Source organism: Diadema antillarum, unplaced genomic scaffold, assembly GCF_040938485.1.
Source record: "Diadema antillarum isolate AM-2024a unplaced genomic scaffold, OU_Dant_1.0 scf00000041, whole genome shotgun sequence".
Lineage (NCBI taxonomy): Eukaryota > Metazoa > Echinodermata > Echinoidea > Diadematoida > Diadematidae > Diadema > Diadema antillarum.
The window spans coordinates 408,978-426,527 of NW_027270930.1; the positions used below are offsets into that span (position 1 = coordinate 408,978).

Genomic DNA, 17,550 nt, shown 5'->3' on the forward strand with positions numbered 1-17,550 from the left:
AAACTATATACAATATATACATACAATATGCGAAAATGAAATATTCAGTGACAGAATTAATCAAGAACATTATAGTAAAGTATTTTCACGCATTCTATTTTGAATATTTAATATTGGGAGTGTTTGGCTTCTATTAATAGTGGATATCAAGTCGCCAAATTCTTCCTCAGAGGAAGTCAGGTCGTGTCTTGCCTAGTCTTTGGACATGATGTAGGCCTGTACTCTCCATGCTACCACATTCAGGGGCCGTGGGGGCCGTGGGGGCCGTGGGGGCTCGGGCCCCCACACTTTTTGTGCACCATACAATGGAAGAAAGGTGTCATCACTTTGGGCCCCCACACTTTTTTCAACCCGGAAGTACGTAAGTGGCACTAAAATGGGAGGGGACAGTGAAGGAGCTGAGGACCTTTTTTTTTTTTTTTGCTTGTTAGCTGAAGAAACCCGCCGGGAAGAGTACGGGGAGAGATGAGCTGAGGACCTTTTTTTTTTTTTTTTTTTTTAGCTTGTCAGCTGAAGAAACCCGGAAGTGGACGGGGACGGGGAGAGATGAGCTGAGGACCTTTTTTCTTTTTTTTTTTTTTTTTTTTTGCTTGTTTTCGTAGCTCATGAAACCCGGAAGTGGGCCCCCTTTTGAAAACACTGCGCCCGCCCTGACATTTTTTGACCCACAATCACTCAGGCCGTGTTATAGCAAACGAAATCAGACTTTATTCTATAGGCCTATTGGGGGAGTTATAAATAACATCTGTCAGTCAAGATGACATTGGATCTGCCATGCTCTCCAGATTAGAGAACCAGTGGTATCAAAATAAGTTTGCCATTATACGGAGATCTAACCTTTTATCATCTTATGTTAAATATTGGGGGGGGGGGGGAGAAGGAAAACATGAAATAAGGTAACCCTGCTTCACCAAACTCGCTGAGATATATATAGGCAGTTATGCACGTTGTCAGTGGCGGATCCAGGGGAGAGGGCCACTGGGAGCGCACTGGGGTGCCCCCTTTATTCTTTACTAAAACAAAAGAATGAAAAGAAAACATGGGGGCACGTACGTGCGCCCCCTTTGATTTTGTAAAGGTACCCCCTCTTTACGGAATTCTTGGATCCGGCCCCAATCCAGAATACACCCCTGGTTCTGTAGCGGTATAGGGTATATGCCTGCATGTTTAGTGTCTTTGATGATTTGCTCTTGCCACTGTGTAATTCTAAAAGAATGAAATTTCGAATTTCTCTTGGGACAAATATGTGGGAGGTAAAATAAAGTACTAGTAATGTCGATTTACCATAAAACTTGCAATATATGCTTTCTCTTATATAATTCTCTCGCGATAATTATGGGGCCTTGATCCAATGATGACATTCCTTAAACTCATCAATGCAATGTGCAAGTAGTTCATACTTTGTCAAGGTCACCAGAAAAGCAGGGCTCAAAGAGGTGAGAATTTGAGTTTGAGAATTGGAATAAATACGCCTGCTAGGCGAGCCCATCACACGTACGTGTTGTTCTGGACAGAGGATGTTTTCTTTTCTTATTGCGAAAGAAGTTACCGCAGTAGGACAGCGACTAGTCATATTCAGGTGGCAACTTCATTGTATATTCCAACATGGCAGCCTCCATGGGTAGATTTGGAGTCAGGAGTTGTCGATTATTCAATCGAGTTGGTGTAAGTATGTCGGTAAATGTACAAATAGTGCATGGGAAGCATTTCCTTATGGAGATAAAGAGTCCTTGTCGTCAAGTAATCTTATTATTTGTAGTCAAACAGTGAGGTAAAATATTCAGAGTATATTACGTAGATGTAAGTGATTGTGTAGTCCCGCATATTTATATTAGTGTCAGTAAATATTTGTATATCATTGACTTGCCCCGGAGACCGCGCCGCCAGGCGCGGTCCTGGCGGCTTCCCCGCAGTTTCGCTTATGTTATAGTTCAAGTATTCTGTGCGCTTGTGCAAGTGATTGTGAATTCTGTGAACATCGGTGAGCTGCTTATAAGACATCATTTTGTGCATCACAAGCAATGAAATGCATCAAACAGTCGCCGATGATAGTCATTTAGGTTTCATCGACCCATGTAAGTATTCCTAGTAGTTTCTGTTGAAAAATTAAGGAAATATAGCGCCGCAAAGGCACCCATTTGTTCAACATGAAGATCTTTTATGGGAGCACGGCGCAGCCGCCACACTGCGTGTGGCGGCTGTCGCAGTTAATCATTGACCAAAGACAAAGTCTAGCTAGGGCAGGGCCAGGGGTTCCTAAATTTTACCTGTGTGTGGTAACTGGTTCTATCTAAGTCAGACATTTACCATTGTATGATTGAGTTAATGTGATGTCAGTGTGAAGCCTTTAAAGGACTAATTCTAGACTCTACATCAGGAGCAACTCAAACGGCGGCAAGCAAAATTTTGATAAACACATTTGAACTTTATTAGTTTAATAGTAATTTTAAAATAAAATAGTCTAGATCTAGGTGTTTCTAGATCTAGAGATTGATGCCCGACTGTAATTTTTTACCCTGCAACCGTGCAAGTGTAAATTACATTGGTCTACTTCTAGTAACCAAAAGATTACTGAATGTGTGATGTGGCAGTCATGTCCTCTGCTTTCTACAAAGAAAAGAAAGGAACAGTCATTCACCTCTTTAGTTTATGGATAATTATTATCATTATTATTATTGTTTTCATTATTTTTTATTTTTTTATGTTTCTCATATCACCAATATTAAGCCTTTTCTCCTTACTTTGATTTAAAAAAAAAAATCTATCTGTTCCATGTGAGTACCTTTTTACATCTTTTCAGTATTCTATTTTCTGTGTCGGAAGGAATAAAGAGTGGTGTATACTGTAGTTAGTGTAAGTTAAATCAAAGGTGATCCCAAAATGCCAAATGTACATATGTTATACACATGACATACCTTACATTATAGTATACCTGTCAGAGTCTATTCTGCATTTCTTTCACATGTTCTTGTTCAGTACCTTGAAACATGATGGGGGGGGGGGGGGGGGGAGTGGGAGGAGACATCCTTGAAAAATGGAAAAGTGAGTAGATTTTTAAATGTTTTCATCATACTGCTGATTCTTTTGTAACTTTGTGCACAAGATTGGTGCAATTATTCAGATGTTATCACATCGATTTGATACTTTTTTTTTCATTTAAGTGTTTAAATGGCAAATTGTTTGAAAGTGAATGTAAAATATATTTACCTCCTAGAAGCTCATCAGAGAAACTTTCTACCTGTTGTATTTAAAATCAACCAACAATCATTTTTTAAATGAATTGCATGAGTGAAACCATAATTAAGTTTTGGGTCACTTGAAATATAGTAAGATGTTTATATTGTTTATTGTTAATTGTAGATAACAAACAGAATGATTATCTTTTCTGAAGGTAGCATTATTGTGAGTGTCATCGTTATAGTAATCGTTCACACCTGTGTCATAATCTACTTTGATGGGGTTTATTATTATTATTATTATTACCAGTATTATTATTTTCGTTATTATTATTAATGTTATTATTATTAATATTATTATTAGTATTAATGTTATTATTATTATTATTGTTATTTTTATTATTACATTATCATTGCATTGTTATTATCATTTTCATTCTCATTACAATAACTATTAATATTGTAATCAATATCACTTCTTTGATTATCATCATCATCATCATTAATTTGTTTTTAAAGAATCTTACCATTATATTGCTGGTGATGGGATGTCTCCAACCTGTTTGTTCAAATACATGATTTAACAAATAAACAGAGAAAGCGAGCACTGCAGGTGAATATGTAGTTACAGTACCACAGTAAGTTATCCTCAAAGGTATTTACAGTACCCCCTTTACATATTTGCAATCATACTTATTCTTATAATGTTTGAGGTGCATCAATTAAAATTTGCAATTTTTCTCCAAGATAGCATGAGCCATTTTTTCTATGAATCTTTGAAATGCTTAAGTGTCATCAAAACCATACCCTTTTCCGAGATCTTTTGCCATATTTTTTTCTACACATTTAACTAAAATTTTCTATACTATAAGCTTTCACTTAATTTTGGACTGAAAGATCTTCCAAAACCTTCTGTTTTATAAGACCATAAATGTCATCTACGATGCAATATTGTGTGTGGGATGAAACTATTAAAGAAAAATTTACTGTTAAAGGATAGTGAAACCCATATGTATTGTATTTGAATTGAGGAATGCAGCAATATTGGTAGAGCACATTTAAGTGAAGTTTGAGAAAAAATTGACAATCCTGTCAAAAGTTAAGTTTTGGTGTGTCATATCTGAATGAGAAGACTGCAACAGTTTTTGATGTCACTTTCACACATACCTTGTGTGGACAATGATATAAAGAAAATACAACATATGTTCACTTTTCTGGCATAGTGAAAGAGCCCTTGACTTATGCCGCTTTCAGAAAGTGGGAATAATGTAACCCTTAACATGTCAGTGACAAGTCAAGGGAATGTGTACTATTGATAGGAAATGAAAGTTTGTAGAGTTTTCTCTATAAATTCTTTATATCATATTACATATGTAACATGACAAACTAAAAAAGTCTAATCATCCAGCAATGACCGCACCAAAATTTTAAGAATTCATAACTTTTCTATGGATTGTCTGAAACTTCACTTATGTATTCTGCTAGCATTGAGTACTGCATTTACTCAAAATAGTGTATAGCATGCTTGTCATCAGATGATGTAAGTTGAATCTAAAAAGGATTCTTTTATTGGGGACAAAAGAGATTGACAAGATTAGGCCTACTTTCTTTTAGCTTAAATCTATATTTGATGAAAACCTGACATAATCAGCAGGGCAACTTTGAACAAACTATACCCTTTCATAAAGAACAGAACAAGAAAAGAATGGATAAACAAATGAACAGAATAAGAAAAAAGGAAAGATGGAATATACTTAAAGAAAGGAAGGAAGACAAACAGACATACATAAATGAAGAAAATTAAAGAAAAGTTGAAACTAATTCTCGTTCTAATGTTGAGAGTGACGGAAGAGTGATATTCCCAGTTCTGATGTGAATATTGTCACCTTCTCCTGACTAACTAGTATATTTGTGATTTGAACATTCTTGTACATAAAATGAGAAAAGATTCTGATGTGAATATTATCCATTCTTTCTTGGAACATGATGACTGCAGATGTGTGATCCAAAATTACTGTGCAGCAAGAAGTCAGATTTTTATGAGGAGAGCTAGACTTGATTGAGCTATGACCAGAATGATTTCAGTGTATACAATTTGAGTGACATTCTTCAAATTTTTTATTAGAACTTTGGAGCCCCACACACTGTGAAACCTTCTCAGCTCTTCCTTAATTGCATTTAAGAATCAAAATAAACAAATCACCACATTTTGTGTTGCTGGACATTTCAGGCAAGCCTTACACAAGTCAGAAGAAGTCAGAGTTCAGATGGAGTATCCAAGCTGTGGAGTCTTGGCAAACTCAACCATGTTGCCATTGCAGTGCCAGACCTAGGTAAGGCTTTTTTGTTTCTCGTCCGGTATCTACGAATGTCTACGACCTTCTCGGGCACTCAAAGGGGAACTTTTTCCTCATTTACATGTGGATTAAGTGAATGCAGAAATAATTAGTTAAACACTTGTGGTGAAGTTTGAGGAAAATCAATCTGTTAAAAAGTTTTAAATTGTTAAAGTTTTGATGAAATTTGTGTGCCATCATCGCTGGCTAAGAAAACTGCAACAAATTTGTGATGCCACAGTAGGAGAATTAGAAACAAAGAGGATTTTTCAAGATTCTTATCAGTTAATGAAAAGCAGACATTCCCTTGTGTTGTTTGTGGCATACAACTATGTTGAGGGTAATATTATTCTCCCTGATTTCTGAAGGAGGTATAGTCAGTGTGCTTTCTTCTTGTGCTAGAAAAATGAAAATTTAACATATCACTCTACAACACATTGTTCCTTTATGGGGTGAACAATATGGAAAGGAATGTATTCCACCAGAGAGGGGAAATCAAATGTTTCCATGATATGAAGGTGGTGTGTTTTCTTTCATTTGTCAATGACTTTGACAGTTTTGCATTTAAGAGCAATTATCAAAGTTTTTAGCGGGCCTCATTTTCTATGAGCTTTCTCCATTTTCCAGCAAATCTATTGTCAGAAGAAGGCATCTTGAAATGTTAAAGTTGGCTGTGTCAGATATTTACTCAGACTGTCTCATTTTAGAAGCAGAAAACTACAGCTATCCCTGAATTTATTTTCTTTGATGTAGTTTTTGAATGTTGAAAGCACTTTCCGAGATGAAGGAGCCTCCTGTGTGAGATTTAATGTCTCATGGAAACTTAATGTTAGATATTCAGAGCTAACAATGCACCAATTCGTATTTTCAGACCTTAGAACAAAGTTTGTTTGTTTGCTTAATATGTCTGTCACCTATCAGGGAACAATGGGGAGTTTGTCGTATGGGTGACACTTTAAATCACTGCACAGCACTATATGCATTAACACATTTATTTCATTCAGCCAAATCTCCAATTAGATGAAGGAATGGAAAATGAGGTAATGATAGATTTATAACAAATATCATCTTTGTTTTTGTTTTTGTTTTTTTACTCTTAATAGGGACTGGATGTGAATCTTGTATTCATAACAACTTCATGACAACTGTCACAACTAACAGTTTCAGATGTTGGGGAAAATACATATTGGCAGATGATGCACAGATCTATGCCAAAATATGTACAGTACCCTAGCATGCGCAACATGTATGGTTGCAGTCCATCATATTTCTGCCAAATTTGTGAGCATTTGTGTCAATATCACTGCACAGCCAAGTTCCTCCTTTTTTTCATTCTTTTTTTTTGGTAAAGTCACACACAATCTGCAAGTCCGTATTCAGTATTATAGAACAGCACATTCTGTTAGAACACTTAACTTTGTTAATCAGCATGTAAACAACCACCAAAAAGCAATCAAAATCTTTTTCTTGCATCAACTGCTGCCAAATTTGAGCTGTCCCCTTTCTCTTAGTTTTTTTTTTCTTTGATAGCACAGGATACTAGGTTAGTGGAAACAGAATAAACGTGACTGACTACGTATTCCTGACTTCATGTTGAGTTGAAAAGGGCAGCTTTAAACCGCAACTTTCTGACTGCCGTGTTGGCAAGAGAAGCAAACTTTTGTTTGGTTCATTTAGCCACTGATGTTTAATCATTTTGTACTGCTTAAGAAATCACTATGTCTGTTGTCTTGCATTTCATGTAGAACATGCTGGCAGAGTATTCTGTGAAAGCAGATTGTGTCATAGCATGCTTCAATGCCTCTTCTCTCTCATTTCCTGTCACAGATAAAGCAGCTAGTATGTACAGAGATATACTCGGGGCCAAAGTCAGCGAGACTGTGGTTAGTATTTCTCTCTTTTGCCCCTCATGGGGAAGAATGAAAATCATCACTTTGTACTCCCCTTCACCCATCACATCCCAGAAAATCACATTTCTATAATTTGATGCTATATCTTCATATCATTGTTTAAAATTATTCATTGTCAGTGTTTCGTGAGCTGTAGAATAAAAGGTTCTCTTTCATTTGAACATTTTGTATATCCATGTATAACTATTTTTTTCATTGCAAAATTGTTATAAGTTCCGTCTTAATTGCTAGATTCATAAATTCTTCTCATAAATTGGCAACACAGTTTAGAAGGTTGACATTCCTGTTTCTCTCTCAAATTAGCAAATTTTTTGTAAATCTTTGTAAACTGCAGATTTCATGAATTCAATCAGTTCCATCGTATTTTTTGCCGATACAAAATATGCAGTGAAATTCACTTATTTGTCAGGCAAAGAAACAGGATGGATGATGATGATGGTGATGACGATGACGATAATGAGGATGATTATTATTATTGTTGTTATTATCAGTTATTATCATTAAGGATATTATTGTTATTATTATTAGTAGTAGTAGTATCATATTATTATTATTATTATTATTATTATTATTATCATTATTATTATTATTATTATTATTATTATTATTATTATTATTATTATTATTATCATTATTATCATTATCATATCATCATTTTCATTACTGGTAACATCACCATCAACATCATCTCCATTATTACAATGATTGTCAAAATTTTGAAATGGCATCATGTTTGAGTATGTGTACTGAAATGGAATGGTGTAATTTTGTTTTGTTTTGTTTTGTTTTGTTTTTGGGGGGTGGCAAAAAATACTTCATGTCCATCAAGCAAGAGTTAAGGTCAATACTGAGTTAAACTTGTCTTCTGCTATGAGCGAGACATATCCTATAGTCCAGCTCTGAGCGGGGCCCAGATATGTTGCTACTTTGCCCTGTGGCTCCCAGCCAGTTGCCACATCCTGTATTGGATTGCATGTGTTTGATGAGTAATGGCAAAACACACCTCACAGTTAGCAGTGAGCGATGACGGTGCTTGTAAATTTGGAGAGAAGTATCTCCCTTGTAGTGTCCTTGTAAATCTGATGTGAACAACGACATCTTGAACTTTTCATGTTCATGAATGGGTAGAGTACCCAACTAGGGAAGCGTTTTGTTGATTTTTTTGTTGTGTGTGTGGTTTCATTTTTAACAAGCAGTGAAACATTTGCAACAGATCGATCGCAAATGTCAGAGAAATATTAAGAAAATCAACAGCAGTGGAGATGCATTGTCAGTTACTCATCTGATACAAAAAAGTGACTTTTTACAAAACTTTGAAAGGATTGCCCTGGTCATGTGATCAAATTAGTAGAAATATCAGTCACTTGATTTCTTCTTTCCATGAAAATTATCTTCTCTGTGGGTCTTCTGAAGTGACACCAGTAATATCATACCTACGTCATTAATTCGCTCTTCTAGCATAAGCTTCTTTCCTCACTAAACTTTCAGTTTCCCTCTCTTCATGTCTCTGTACTGATGATGTTGATGATGATGATAATAGTAATTGAGTTATAATAATAATAATGATAATAATAATGATAATGATAATAATAATAATAATAATAATAATAATAATAATAATAATAATAATAATAATAATAATAATGATAATATCATTATTATTATCATTATTATTATTATTATTATTATTATTATTATTATTATTATTATTATTATTGACTTTTTTATATTCATCTTCATCATCATTATTGTTATTTTATTTTTATTCTTTTATCTCCTGTCTCCAACCGTAGAGCTGTGTCCAATCCATGGACCTGGGGCATAACAGAGGGAATGTCACATAAAAAGTTAGATGTACATGAAAGAATGCATAAAGGCCAGAATGGAATGCTCTCTGAGTTAAACAAACCCTACTGTAACCTACTGCTTGTACTAACTGCCCGGTTCTCCAGCAGTTTAAAGAGCTCACCCATAGGGCAAAGTCCTGCCAGTGCATACCAGTAACTCACAAGGAGCTCTAGAAGGCAAGCCTAACCCTATCATGTGCATCACCTTGGCTTCCTATATGTGATCATGTACACATCATCTTTGATAGGATCTTGAGAGAAATGTGGTTTGTCCCTGGGATGGAAATTCCCTGTACTGTACTGAAACTTATGTTGCTTGGTACATTGTATGTGATCACTAAACTATCAGGATTATCATTATAACAGGCGATTCCCATTACAATAAAGTCCCCGGGACCGGCAGTTTTCTTTTGTTATATCAAAATTTGTTATAGCCAAACAGTAAAGTATATAAAGACATAGATAAAATTTTGTTACCTGAATTTTTACTTTAGTGCAATGAGAGTTTCATTATAACTATATTCATTGTCATGGGAGTGCACTGTATTACTGTTATGGCAATAAATAAAATCAGTAGTCATAGTAGTTGTATTAGTTGTATTACTTGTAGAAGTAGTAGAGTAGTAGTAATAGCATGTAGCAGTAATGGTGCCAGGTAGTTAAGTAGTAGTAGTAGTAGTAGTAGTAGTAGTAGTAGTAGTAGTAGTAGTAGTAGTAGTAGTAATAGTAGTAGTAGTAGTAGTAGTAGTAGTAGTAGTAGTAGTAGTAGTAGTAGTAAATGTAGAAGTAGTAGTAGTGGTAATAGCAGCAGTATTTCTATCATTACAATTGCTACATTACTTTATCATTACTATTGCTATCATTATCATCAAATTGATCATCATCATTATCATTATCCTTACTTCATCAGCCTCTTCCGGAGCATGGTGTCTACACCGTTTTCATTGACCTCGGCAACACCAAGCTGGAGCTGCTTCACCCACTTGGGGAGAAGAGTCCCATAGAAGGCTTCCTCAAGAGTAAACCAGAAGGAGGAATGCATCACATATGCCTTGAGGTAAAGCTTTCTGATGAAATTATTTAAAGGGATCATATAGTTTTTGTTGAGACCTAACTTCAGGTTTCTAACATTTTTTTTATGAGATAATGAGAAACCTCTTATGAAATATGAAAGAGCATGTAATTCCAAGAAGGATTCAATGTTTATTTACTGAAAATTGGTTTTGAAATGGCAGAAATATCCAAAACAGAGCAATCCTAATAAAAAGTGGGACACACCTTTTATTAGGATCACTTTGTTTTACTTCGTTTTTTGATTTCTCAGCCATTCCAAAACTGATTTTCATCTAATAAACTTTGAAATCCTCTTAGATTGGTGTGCTCTGTATTGTTTCATAGGTGGTTTCTTGATATCTCGCAAAAAATTAAAAGCCCAAACCTCATCTCCACCAATACTATACCATCCCTTTAATACCTGCCATCTGCCCATAGGTCTGCTCAGAAGGCACATAAATGCATTTTCAGTGGCAGTTGCCCCTAGACCTCCAGAGGGCGACCTTGGATGATGAGATCTTAATTTGTTCAAATGAGCCCTATGCCCTCACCCCCCCCCCCCCCAAAAAAAAAACAAAAAAAAACAAAAAAAAAACAAAAAAAACAGCAACAAAACACACAAAAGGGATAGAGCTTAGTTAGTGCTATGAGTTAATACACTGGTGACTGCTGTTTCAAGTTTGTTCCATGCATGTCCCCTTTAGGGGAGGCAGGGGACCAATTATCACATTTTTCTAATCTTCTTAAAAATTCATGGTCACATTTTTGCCAAACTTGGCAAGAATTTTTGCAAGGATGATAGAATATATATTTGTCAAGATGAGCTCTATTCCCTGAGCTCTATTTCCCCATTTGGGGGCCACCAGGGGCCCAGTACCCCCTAAATTAGAGAATCTTTACAAAATTGTCTTATGTATAGCCAGTAAATACAATGTACATTAGCAAATGTATTAAAGTTTGTTTTAGGCAGTTCCAAGAGTTGGCCCCCTTAGGGCCAACACTAAATTGGTGCCCCTTTTTTTTTTACATTGAAAACACATGGTCAAATTTTCTACAAACGTGGCAGGTGTTATTGCCAGCATGATAGAAGACACATATGGACACCATGCCCTCCTGGAGATCCCCCAAAGCTCCCCAAGTTTGTTATGTGCTTCTCTGGTAATAGTCTGCATGAATGTGTGGGAAGGTGAACCCCTGGTCTCTTGTTCAAGTAACAATGTATGCATCAAACTGCATTGATTCATATCACTCTCTTAGTATGGTGCAATTATTGGTGCTCTGTTTTGTTCTGTAAGGCCTCAATAAATGATAATGCCGTGGGGGAAAAAAATCTTTCAACTCTTCATACCTGTACCTCTTAAGTGATCAAAGACTTCATTATGAGGCATTTCTCTTTTCTAATCCTTTGCTGACATGTTGTGCTGTGGTGGGCTCGGTGTTGCATTGGCATGTGTCTTTGATGACTTATGAAGCATTGATTAGATGCTCTGGCGGCAGTCTGTTCTAGTGCAAAGCACAAGGACAGGTCACACACAACATGAGCAGAACTGAACGGGATCCGAACATCTGCAGGCCCCCACACAAAAGGGGGAATCGTGATACGAAATCATCGCCATGGTTTCCGGAGTGCGGTTGGCTTACGAGGAGCGCTCCCGTCTCCAGATAAGTACGATGAGACATCTTCGTCACCTCCCGCATCACCCAGAGACCTTGATGCGGATCTAAATTTTGCATGCCGCATGGTGAGTGCTTGTGAAGTCACCGGGCGTGCTGCCAAGAGTTCGATCACTCTCCCTTTTTTTTCTGTCTCTAGATCTCTCTCTTTCTCTCAGCCGTCCATGGAAAGTTTGACCTTTTGTGTGTCCGTAACTTTTCGATGCGCAAGGTCACGCTGCGATAGTGTGGGGAAAATGTATTGTATTGAATCCCCCTCCAATCACCCGTGCATTATTGAATAGAAGATTCCAATCTGCATGCTGCTGTCCTTTGAGCTGTGCTTTTTGTACTGCAATGCATTGTGGGATTGAGAGATGTGACTTTTAAGGCTTTCTGGGGCACAAGCTGTCCCCTTGTCATCTTGCTGATCATGTGTCATTTTCACTTCCTGTACCCTGTGTCAAGGAATTGCGTTTTACTTCACAAACACACTTAAAATTTTCTATTATTGGGACTTTACACATAGCGCCCTTTGCTGTCAATTGTTGGTGGGTGGGGAAACAGAAGTAAGCTATTAGTAAGATTAGATTGTTTGTCAAGGTTTTAAATTTGTAAATTGAAATGTCCCCATTACATGGAAGAATTACACCTTTTTGATGTTCGCATAAAAGACTGAAGGTGGCTGGCAGTGCACCGTACACCAAAAGGAAATTAGTAGGAAAGGGGTCTGTAGACACTGGCAACAATATTTCAGAAATATTTATGTGTCTCATTGCTAAACTAGGTGGCATATTGATGCAAAAAAACAACAACAGCATGATCATTCTAATGACAACACCAGAATGCAGTTTTGTTTTTTATCAAGATGTGGGGTTTGTCTAAAACGACACTGAATAAAAAATGAACACACAATAAACATCACCCAAGCAGGTGGTTGATGTTTTTTTTTTTCTCTCTCTCTCTCTCTCTCTTTCATGGTGATCCGTTATGTGCCAAACCAGATGAACATAGAAAGAAGGCTGTAAAGTTGGAGTGAATTTTACTTGGAGCCAAGAAAATTCTGTAAACATTAAAATGTACACACTGCAATCTTCGAAGTTGGATGAGTAATAATCAATGATACCAGTGCAAATGAAAATGTTAAGAGACACAAAATAGCAGGTAAACACACATAGCAATAGAAAAGAGGCAATAAATCACAGAATTCAAGTGGCAAGTGCACAAAATAGGGCATGATGCTGTAACCATGATTTCCAAGGCTTATGTTGACCAAGAGTACATGTTTTCTGTAAAAAGAATAGATGTATTAGAGAAGGTTATCATGCAGAAGAAAAGATAAGAAAGAAGGCAAAAAAATGCTGGTGAGTTGCAAATGACTAGACATGTTACTCTACTATCAAGTATAATGTTATATGGTAAGAAAATTTATAGATAGACAAGATAGTAATACTTGTCCTAAAAATATAACATAAACGTGATATCTCAGATGCTAAACTGGTCAAACCTATGCAAGAAAGCATAGGTATGTCAACTCTGGGAACAGTGTGCATGGCCAGTGCAGGTCTTTGTTGCTTCCGTGGTCTATGTCCATGTCATGACTGTTATCAATAACACATACTTGCATTTTGCTCCTGCATGGGTATTCATTTTTGAACCAGCATTGAAAAAAAAACAAATAAAGAAAAAAGTATGGACCCCTCAGAGATTAGATGGCTAATTTTGTAAGAGCTATATTATCACACTGAGCCAGTATTACATGAGTGATTGTTTACAGGTCACTGTATAATGAGTACAAACCTTTGATTGGTAGGTTTGGGATGAAATGTGTGTCAGCAGCCTCGTGAAAGATGTTTTTACATCCAAATTTGGAAGATAATGGGGTTGCTTTAAAGGCCCAAGGTCAAATTACATTGTGACCTTGGTGTTTTTCAAGGTTAAAGGTGCACTCTCTACTTTGACCTTCCATCTTTGTAATTGATGACCTTTACGTGAAATTTGCATGCCATTATTTTTGTGCTTAGGGAGGTGCTTTGGGGGCCTTTGTAAGGTGTTGACTAATTTAGAGAGAGATAGCATGATAAATTTGGTGCAATGTGGTCTTAAAAAGGGTCCAGAACACAGAGAAGAAAGCCAATGTACGTGATCGATATTACTTCATGTTATGTCGCCATAATGTTCAAACAGAGAGACAAAAACAAAATCAGAGACACTCTGGATGCCAACATACGGTTCGTTTTGACTCTGCTGTGCAGTACCTAAAAGTAAGCCAAATGTAATATATTTAGCTAAAGCTAAAATTGTGCCTGCAATTATTGCAGCACTGAGACTGTCAAGCAGCATAGTCATGTCCTTTCGTTGTTTTTATTCCGTTTCAGCAGACGCTACGCTTACCTGCAAAGTTTAAGCTTATGACGCAAAAGGCCATCTCGTTAAAATGGGATGGACTTGCTTCAAAGAAATGTGTTGCGGTGAAAGTAGCATGGTAATAACAGCGCAGCACTACACACTTAAAGCCGCTGATTTTTCATCTAGATGCAGGCTGTTGCTGTGCAGTCCTGAAAAAGCAATTTATTAAGATTACTAGATGTGCTTGTGTTGTAAAAAAACAAAAAACAAAACCCAGTTTCATTTTGCCATGGCATGTTGAATGAATCACTCATACATGATTCATAGCACTCAAGTATTACTCATTTATCACTGAAATATTCTGTCTGCACAATTTTTTGTGCTTGAATGTGACACAGAACAGTGAAAACAAAAAGAAATGTTTGGAACATGCATGGCAGTTTTAGGGATTTGAAAAGTGCCACAGAAGTGAAAATCCCTGCCACTAATCATGTATTGCTGGAAAAAACAACATAATTGAAAGGACTTAGAATACAGGGTGAAAGATGATAGCGTTAACTAGTCGACATGTACATTTTTTCCCCCTCATGTCTTCTACCGAGAGAGCTATAATGAGTCACATGTGAAGCACATGGCACTTGATTGTCAATGTTAGTTTTGGTGCAGCCACAAGTTGTCTGCCTACCCCCTAGTGGTGGGGGCATGGGCCCAGCTAGGACTCTGCCCGCATGCCCCGCTGAACTCGGTCACTGTACTTTTCCGCAATGCAATTTCCAATTTTTCTCCTCGCTGCTTGCCATTCATATTGTGCGGCCGGATGGCGACTAATACTGCCATTCTGCGCGCGGGAATAGATTTCCACCCAAGCTTCGGCACAGGGCCCCTTAATTGCACAAATATGAAAAACATCCATGCTAATTAATTTACTGAATCATGGACTCCCCCGCCAGAGGTAGATTGTGTTTGTAGCTCTGTGTACATCCAGGTGTAGGAGGACTATCTGTGTGTAATAAAACCCACACGAATACAACATTATGGGTGCCACCCTACCGCTGTGCATTGCATGTACGAGTGTGAACACTTGCAATAGCATTTGTCTCTGTAGTTTGTGGTATGTGTTCGGTGCTGGGTTTGTGTGCATTCCGGTCATGTAGCTTGTCCTAGTCATGTGTGGTTAGCAGTATGAGAAATGACAAATGTATTCACAGGCAGAACAAAGTGGTTGAGGGGTGAAGAAAAGCCCGAACGAACGTGCATGCCTGGCTGGCTCGATTCCAGATCAGGGATGCCACCGGCCTGTCAGTCGTGAAGTATTTGACGCAGCACAAAGTATATGTATGCATTTCGATCATCCCGACATGAGTAGGATTTTTTTTTTCTGTTCCGGCAGAAATGATGCTGCGCCATTATTCTCGCGCCAGAGAGGGGTGCGGATGCAAAGTCACTGATGCATCGAGGGACGACTTTGTTTCTGCGTTCTGCTCTCTAGTTGAGACTGAGGGGAAAGGATCAAGAGAGATGCGTCATTCTTAGACCGTATGGTCTTCAGCGAATCAATTGGCAAAAGTCGCAGATGGATGTTACAATGAAAAATCTGAGGCTGTCATTCAAAAAAAAAAGGAAATAAAAGTTATAGTCTTTGTTCACCAGAGACTTGCTTTATGAGGACGAAGGAAACATTTAAAATCTTAATTGATTCTTACACTTGCACTGCGTATAATTTCTCTCTGCTCAATATATCGGAGCCTTTTCATCTCTTCCCCTCCCTGTCCATTTTGGTGCTGTTAACGCTGTTTCCATACTGACTTATCAGGTGTGTATCATATCCCATGATATATGCCCTCTCGTGTCAAGCATGCTTATAAATGCAGGTAGCACCAGCGATTCTACTCATTGTTTGTTCATGTCTGCACTATTGTCTTTTTTTCAGTCCCACACAGGCTATTCTATGTCAGTGCATTCCTTCTCTTTTCTCCTTCCTGTGTAGATAATGGTGATTGATCACCATGTTTCAAAAATTCAGGGGAGAGAAAAAAAAAAACCTTTGCAACCATATTTTTCCACTTCTCTTTAGTGAGGCGGGTGCACCCTTTTGAATATACGTCCTGATGATCTATGATGAAAAAAGAAAAAAAATGGGATTTTGATCTATCAAGAGTCAAACAAAATGATTTCTGGCCAGAGTAAAAGGTGTCTTTTATTTGTGCTGCCTTTGCCAAGTGCGGCATTTGGCACCAATGCATGAACGGCACACCAAAGTGCTTGTGTCTGTTGCTTTGTATGGACAAGCATGCACGATAGGGCATGTGATCTAGCTTAAACTTCCTTACCTTTCAGTGAGATTCAATAGGAGGATTTTAGGCAGGGCCAGAGTTTTATCATTCTGGGCAAGGATGGAGGCCTGTATTATTGTAATCACCACTATTTGTTTACTAAGGATACCATGAATTTAAGATTTATCAGCCCTTCACATGTTTGCCACATCCCTATAGAGGCGTGTTGACTGACTGAACAAGTTTGTAGTAGTATTTTATAGTACCCCTCGATGTTGTTGATTTATCCCAAACCTTTTTCACTAATGAAACTGAAAGCAGTAAGAGGCTCTGGATGTGAAGGTTATGAGTTTGGACGAGACATCAACGAAATAAAGTGGGCACTTGATTTGAATAAATACCCATTTAATGCAAAATTATCATTGGCATGCAAGTTGATAGCAAGTACTCCAACTGACTTGAGAGTGTCTATTGGAAAGATCAAAGCCCCCCCCCCCCCCCAAAAAAAAAAAAGAGAAAAAAAGAGAAAAAAAAAGGAAGAAGCTGAAACTAGATGTGCTACTGCACACTACTTACACATCTTGCATCTAATAGATTAACTTGGTATTTCTTAGGCTTTAGTGCACAACAGACAATGGGTTAATGCATGTCATACTGTTTGGTTACCTCTCCTGTCCCCAAGACTACATTTTTCTTTCAATTTTGGCAGTTTTTCCCATCCTGTTCACTTATTTGCAGACCAAGTCTCTGTTCATGTAACAGTGTAGTCCTGCGTGCTATTACAAAATACTCTTCATTCCTGCAGTAGGAGGTGTTGTGGTTAAGATTGCGGGTTCTCAATCTGTAGGTCCTAGGTTCAAGTCTTTTGGCAGCAGTGGCAGTGCCCTGAGGCGAGGCATCATATCTTCATTGTACAGTAGTCCTAAGGAGGGCATTCTTGAAAGGCTGGTGGT

At 37.5% G+C, this 17,550-nt stretch overlaps 1 protein-coding gene across 1 annotated transcript in view; it reads left to right on the top strand.

Moving 5' to 3' along the window:
- The first annotated feature begins 1,605 nt into the window (after positions 1-1,605).
- The window catches only part of LOC139712403 (methylmalonyl-CoA epimerase, mitochondrial-like), a 31,650-nt gene continuing 15,705 nt past the window's right edge, over positions 1,606-17,550 (top strand). The window contains exons 1-4 of the mRNA XM_071624230.1: positions 1,606-1,665; positions 5,407-5,509; positions 7,340-7,395; positions 10,180-10,326. Coding sequence (XP_071480331.1) covers positions 1,606-1,665; positions 5,407-5,509; positions 7,340-7,395; positions 10,180-10,326 — 366 coding nt within the window. The remainder of the gene's footprint in view (positions 1,666-5,406; positions 5,510-7,339; positions 7,396-10,179; positions 10,327-17,550) is intronic.